Source organism: Limulus polyphemus, unplaced genomic scaffold (genome assembly GCF_000517525.1).
Source record: "Limulus polyphemus unplaced genomic scaffold, Limulus_polyphemus-2.1.2 Scaffold5147, whole genome shotgun sequence".
Classification (NCBI taxonomy): domain Eukaryota; kingdom Metazoa; phylum Arthropoda; class Merostomata; order Xiphosura; family Limulidae; genus Limulus; species Limulus polyphemus.
Window position 1 is genome coordinate 58,622 of NW_013670757.1, and position 7,023 is coordinate 65,644.

Sequence of the window (7,023 nt, forward strand, 5' to 3'; positions counted from 1 at the left end):
CATTTTTGAAAATTGGACTTTTCTCAGATTTTTTCTAATTATGGAAGTCTTTATAAAAGTAAACCTAGATATGCAATAGAATTCTTACTTAAAGAGCACGTTGTTTGGATCATCTAAGTATGTCAGCAGAATGGTCCTGGGCTGCTGTCCGGTCTACCAAGTAAGATCTTCCTCAGTTGGTCACATCCACATCGTCAACTAAAAATGCAAACAATTGTATTTGTTTAGCACAAAGCCACAAAATGGGCTTTCTGCACCTTGTCCATTGTGGAAACCCCGATTTTTGCATTGTAAATCTGTAAACTTGCTGCTGAACCACCAGTGGACACAAACAACTGTTTATAATCTGTGGCTCACAGAGAAGTGTAGCATGCTTCTCTTTAAATGCTAATCAAGGTATGATTTATATCAGTATTTCAAAGTCTGAAGAGTTATTTGAAAAAAATAACAGGTAACAGTTACACCATAAGTATCTTCATGACACGGGATTCTTATCCCTCTGCTAATTTACTTAATTCATAGAGAGTAATGTGTTCATAATTTGTGTATCTCTTTTATAGCTAATGTTTTTTTTTCCAGCGAACAAGTGCTTCATCTGTGGTTCGAAGTTCTTTGTTCTTGCATGCATGTTGTACAGAAAATGTACCACACGTGGTCCTTCATTAATAGTCCAGGCTGGGTCCAAATCAAGTGTGAACTAAGGTAAGTTTCACTCCTGTGAGAGATTATCGGTAGATAACGAGGTAGAAGTAGATCTCCATGAATATGAAGTGTTAGTTTTAAAACTTGTTTAATTTAATGGTTAAAACTACTGTAGGCCGGGGTTAAGAAAGAATATTGCATTTGTTGTTCAAGTTGAATTAAGAAATGTCAGTGCTATCACTTTGTTTGATGATAGGTTAACTAAAGCATAAACAGAGTGGCATCAGAGATTCCTCTTCTTAATCTTCTTCATAGTTTCGACCTTAAACATTCTCACCCAGTTCTTGAAATTGTATCTCCATTATATTTTTTGTTTTCCACCTGATTGCTTCCCTAAATATGAAATTATCATTCCTCTTCTTGCTTTGAGATTTGACCATTTTATCTTATTGGTCTTGAATTTGTATTTCTAGTTAATTGAAAACAAATTGAGTGGTCTGTTGCTCCGTTGTCATACCACTTTTTTTAGTGTTCATATTTTGCACTCGTACATAACAAAGTAGCAGCCATGTTTAACTGTCTTCAAATCATGCGGAAGATGATATATGTGAAGTAATTGGCTGATTACTGAAATTGTTATGGTGTTTTTAAGCCTAACCACAGTGATATGTTTTATTTAGTATTGTAGATATTTTTACTTATATGATAACATTAATATATCAATTGTGGAATCATCTTAGGTGTTAGCTAGCTAGTCTGACCTTTATCATTTTGCTAATTGTTAGATTTTTTCTTGAGCAGGTTGCTTTCACAATTTGCTTTCAACCTCAGTCCTGATTGGGAGATTCCTGTGAAAAGGGAGTTGTCACAACCACTCAAAGAAGGAGTTAGAGACATGTTAGTCAAACATCACCTGTTCTCCTGGGACTTGTGACAGTTAAGAAAGAGGGGTAGTTCTGCAGATGGGAACAGTAGACTAGTCATTGGTCAGCCACTAACTGACCCCTTTCAGAAAACAGTAAATGATATTGTTGTCAAACATCACCTGTTCTCCTGGGACTTGTGACGGTTAAGAAAGAGGGGTGGATCTGCAGATGGGACCAGTAGACTAGTCATTGGTCAGCCACCAACTGACCTTTTTCAAGAAACAGTAAAAGATATTGTTGTCAAACTTCACCTGTTCTCTTGGGATTTATTACAGTTAAGAAAGAGGGGTGGTTCTGCAGATGGGACCAGTAGACTAGTCATTGGTCAGCCACCAACTGACCTTTTTCAAGAAACAGTAAAAGATATTGTTGTCAAACATCACCCGTTCTCTTGAAATTTGTGACAAAAATTTAAAATTTTATAATACTGGGGTTGGTGTAAGTCATTAACTAGTCACTCTTGGATATGTTTTCAGGTATTTGAATTTTGTTGCAACTGTAATACACATGTGGGACAAGAGTTTAAGCTGACCACTTGTCACTAGTCATATAGTTTCTTTTATGAGATGCTGTATTAGATATTGTTAAGCATGTGTTTCTGTGGGCTTGTTTGTACACAAAGAAACAGAAAACCAATCAGCATCAGATAATGTTAAATAGTGTGCCATTTATGTTTCTTTTACGAAGTTTTTTCTTCAGAAGTAAGTTTTATGGAGGCTACAAAGATATTATGGTGTAATATGCTATTTTACTTATGTCTGTTTATTGTTGAAGAATTTAGTGTTCAGTAATAATAATAGGCTATTAAATTGTACCCCCCTTTTTTGTGTTAGATTCTAGTCTGGTTCTACATCTTTGTTATGTAATTTGGTCTCATCAGAGCAGTTAACCCTAAATCTGGCTTCCTATTAACCAGATCCTTATCTGTTTTATTGATCATTAGTCTGGTTCTGTATGGATACTTAACCATAAATCTGGCTTCCTATTATACAGATCCTTATCTGTCTTATTGATCATTAGTCTGGTTCTGTGCAGATACTTAACCATAAACCTGGCTTCCTTATATGGATCATTATTAGGTTATTGATCATTAGTCTGGTTCTGTCTTGGCAGTTAACCATAAACCTGGATTCCCATTATACAGATTCTTATCTATCTGATCATTAGTCTAGGCCTATCTGGATACTTAACCATAAACCTAATCCCATGTCAGGTAATTCCCATTTTGACTTGGCCAGGGTGCTCCATAGACTAGTGACTTTTAGCATAGCCTATTGACCATCAGCCTTATTTTTCATCTAGTATCGTGCTTTTTCACAACTTCTTGCCAAGTCCATTTGTGTCTGTTACATTCTTCATGTGATCAGTATCCTGCAAGCTAGTGAATTCTGAGTCACAATGGGCTGGAAACAGAAGATAGATACCTTATACCTAGTGCTTACACTAATCAGATTTTTGTGGAAATTTAGATGACGAGTAGACATGAATGAACTGGTTATAACTTTAAGGCTTAACAGACCCAAGGCTTCCCATTGCTTGCAATTTTTTTTTCATCATATATTCTGCACATGTGCAAGAAGATTAACACTGTTATTATGAATATAAGAAATACTAACTCCAGATAGCCTGGTCATTTTAGTTTTTGCTACAACTTTTTAGCTTACATCTTAGTTAGAAACAACCATGCCGCAAGTCCATTCCACAGTGGTAGGTTTTAAGTGTCTAAACTTCTACAATTTCAGTTTAATAACTTGTACACAAATTCTAAGTAGAGATAAACAGCAATGTTGAGACAATAGTATATTTTCTGTATTAATAATATTGTCTTAACAGCATTGTTGAGACAATAGTATATTTTCTGTATTAACAGTATTGTCTTAACAGCATTGTTGAGACAATAGTATATTTTCTGTATTAACAATATTGTCTTAACATCATTGTTGAGACAATAGTATATTTTCTGTATTAACAATATTGTCTTAACAGCATTGTTGAGACAATAGTATATTTTCTGTATTAACAATATTGTCTTAACAGAGTTCTGTTCCACATTTTTTTGGAAGTCCAAGAATTGAAGTAGGACACATTAAGGAGTTAAAAAATTTGAATTCCAGTCAAAACTATTAGAATGGATGCTTTGACGTGCATGTATTTACTTCAACAATTGTTATTTGTGTGTTCATATTTGAATGTGTGAAGCTTCTTTGTGGAGTAGATGATATAAATCATGAGTTGTAAGATAATTGTTATATGTTAAACAGCGAATATTAAGGTCGGCACTTTGATTACGAAAAAGATGATGAAGTACGCATGTACATTATTGAATAAAATAGTGTGTATGTGTATGTAAACTTAAGCTTTATGACTGATAAAACAATTAGAAAATGGAACATACAATCAGTAATCACTACTTTGCGAAGTTTCTGTTCAGTTATCAACTGGCTTTTGTTATACATATTGAGCGGCTTAATTGATTTGATGTAAAATTTGTTTATGTAACATGCATCTGTGGTAAATCACTAAAACTTCAAAACTTATGTAATGTTCTCAAAGTTTATGTGCAAAGAAAGAACAGGTCAGTGTTGAGTGTCAGTATAACAATTGATAATTTATTTTTATTATTATTTTTTAATAGAAGAATGGTAAAATTCAATTCTGTGATTAAGTATCTAGTCATTTTAGTAAGACTACTGTGTTTGGTACAAGATAGTAATGACACTTCCGATTGTGTGGCCAAGTGTTAATTCTGTGTATTTTTTGCTGTGATTAACTTTATAGTACTTTTGATTCTGGCATCATGGTGTTTTCGTATCATTTTATATTGTATGAATGAAAACTGGCAAGTTTATCAATACTGAGGCTGTCTTGAAGATGCACATGTTGTTCATTTGGTGTGAGCCGTGTAAACATTTGAAAAATTGTATATTTCAGAATCATTGCCTCCGAGTTTTAAAACAAATATGCATTATATATCAAAATGCAATGTTGCTTTCATATATAATTTCTTCAAATTCATTGACACGTTAACAAGATCATTTGAAACAATTTTAATATCTTTTATTTTTCTCCGTTATTTATGTTTAGAGTCAGCTTAATCTTCTTTAAGAACGAGGGGGCCAAATTGGCAAATAGAAAAGCTAGCATATGATTAAAAAAAAATCATTCTGTCTGTCGTGCCCGATCATTAGGATGTAAACAGCAAATAGTTTGTTCAGAAGATAAAAGTTATAGTTACTGACACTGAGGATTAAAAGATTTTTTATTAGTATACACTAGTTTTCTGCATACAATATTGTTCTTTCTATACTGTTGTCAGTGGCCACGTATTAATTGTAAGAAAATAATATATACTTCATAAATTGTTTGGAGGGGTATATGATTAATAACTTTGAAACTAAACTTTATTGTAGATGAGTCTGTTGGAGAATACTGGTGAATTTTGTTTAAAAATTCTATCAAACTTCTAAATTTTTATCAAGTTAAACTCTTTAATAACTCTCTTTTTTTGTTTAATTTTATGAAAAACTATTTTTGATATACTACATGGAAATAGTGACAAAGACTTATACAAAAATTCATAGAGTTTTATGTAATTTCCATAAAGCGTAATAGTTTGTTTATCACTTTATGTTATCATAAAATTTTTCCAACAATTCTTGTTCCTGAAACGTCACAAAGTGGACACTTATAGGTTTGGTTACTTTAGTTGTGAACTTGAATAACCATGAATTGCAATATTAATTTATTATTATAATTATTGATAGAAGTAACCACTTATGTAGTCAATACTGTTATAAGTAACAGCTGTGAATATTGTACAAAAGTATTTTTTGCTTGACAGTTACGTAGTGGTTTCTAATGCTAGAGGAACATGCTTCAAACTGTCTTGTAGACAAACTTAAGTTAAACTTAACACTATGAGTCCTAAACACAAGTGGTTTATTAGAGAAAGTCGCTTTTCAAAATATTATTTGTGGCTAACTATCTGTCATACATACATACATGTAACTGATGGTTGTGTCCCTTGCAAGTTAACATTTTTCAAAATAGTTTGTTTTTCAGGGACTAAAAACGACTTTCTGACATCATCCTTACTACTGCCCTGAAATAAGAATCTTAGTATTGGAACAATCGCATGTGAACCCACAGAGCTTTTCACTAATCACAATATAAATGCTAATCTTAACCGTGCTTAGATAGACGAGGTAAATATTTGTCCCATATATATATATATATATATAAATATGTTTTTCTGGATTTTAAAGGTAAGGAGATAAAAGGTTAAATATTTTGTATCCAATCATCTTAGCAGGATTTATAAGGTGTGAACCTCTGTGAAGGTAGTCATTTCATTTATAGAAATAAAGTACCTGGATTTACATTTAAACCTCCTCATTCTAATCTTTTTATCAGAAACCGGGACTTCATATGCATTCACTAATAGCACCCAGAGTATCCATTGGTTGTAAATACCTTCAAATGGTTACTCTCTGAGGACTGTAATATGTGTATAGATTGTTGCATGATTATCAGAGTAATAAATGTAATTACTGCCAGAGATCTCAAAAATCAGTATTTATAGCTAATTAATCATCCTTGTTGTTATCTTTTTTTTTTAAGACCGACCTCTTTCATTTTAGGCTTAAAGCAAATCTTGTATGATTTTTCTCTGGAGGAGCAGAGATACATTATTTGTTTTGTTGAATGATGTTAGAAAAACTTGTGTCAAGTGATACTAACAGGAATTGTAAGCAGATTATCTCCATATTTTGTCAAGTGGTACTGACAGGAATTGTAAGGAGATTATTTCTTGTATCAAGTGGTACTGACAGGAATTGTAAGGAGATTATCTCTTGTGTCAAGTGGTACTAACAGGAATTGTAAGGAGATTATCTCTTGTGTCAAGTGATACTAACAGGAATTGTAAGGAGATTATCTCCATATTTTGTCAAGTGGTACTAACAGGAATTGTAAGGAGATTATCTCCATATTTTGTCAAGTGGTACTAACAGGAATTGTAAGGAGATTATCTCTTTTGTCAAGTGGCACTAACAGGAATTGTAAGGAGATTATCTCTTGTCCTGTTAGTACCACTTGACACAAGAGATAATCTCCTTACAATTCCTGTTAGTACCACTTGACAGAAGAAATAATCTCCTTACAATTCCTGTTAGTACCACTTGACACAAGAAATAATCTCCTTACAATTCCTGTTAGTACCACCTGACATAAGAGATAATCTCTTTACAATTCCTGTCAGTACCACTTGACACAAGAGATAATCTCCTTACAATTCCTGTTAGTACCACTTGACACAAGAGATAATCTCCTTACAATTCCTGTTAGTACCACTTGACTTGTAAGGAGATTATCTCCATATTGTTTGAAGTGGTACTAACAGGACAGTAAGGGGTTGAGTGTCACTTAGTACTATCCAGAACATTAGTGGATAGGT

The 7,023-nt window shown here is 33.0% G+C and overlaps 1 protein-coding gene across 1 annotated transcript in view; it reads left to right on the plus strand.

Annotated features, from left to right (window-relative positions):
• LOC106472189 (small G protein signaling modulator 3 homolog) overlaps positions 1 to 6,644 on the plus strand; it is a 36,999-nt gene extending 30,355 nt beyond the window's left edge. The window contains exons 18-19 of the mRNA XM_013932816.2: positions 561 to 702; positions 1,444 to 6,644. Of these exons, the coding sequence (XP_013788270.1) occupies positions 561 to 702; positions 1,444 to 1,576 (275 nt within the window). The 3' untranslated portion in view covers positions 1,577 to 6,644. The remainder of the gene's footprint in view (positions 1 to 560; positions 703 to 1,443) is intronic.
• The last annotated feature ends 379 nt before the right edge of the window (positions 6,645 to 7,023 follow it).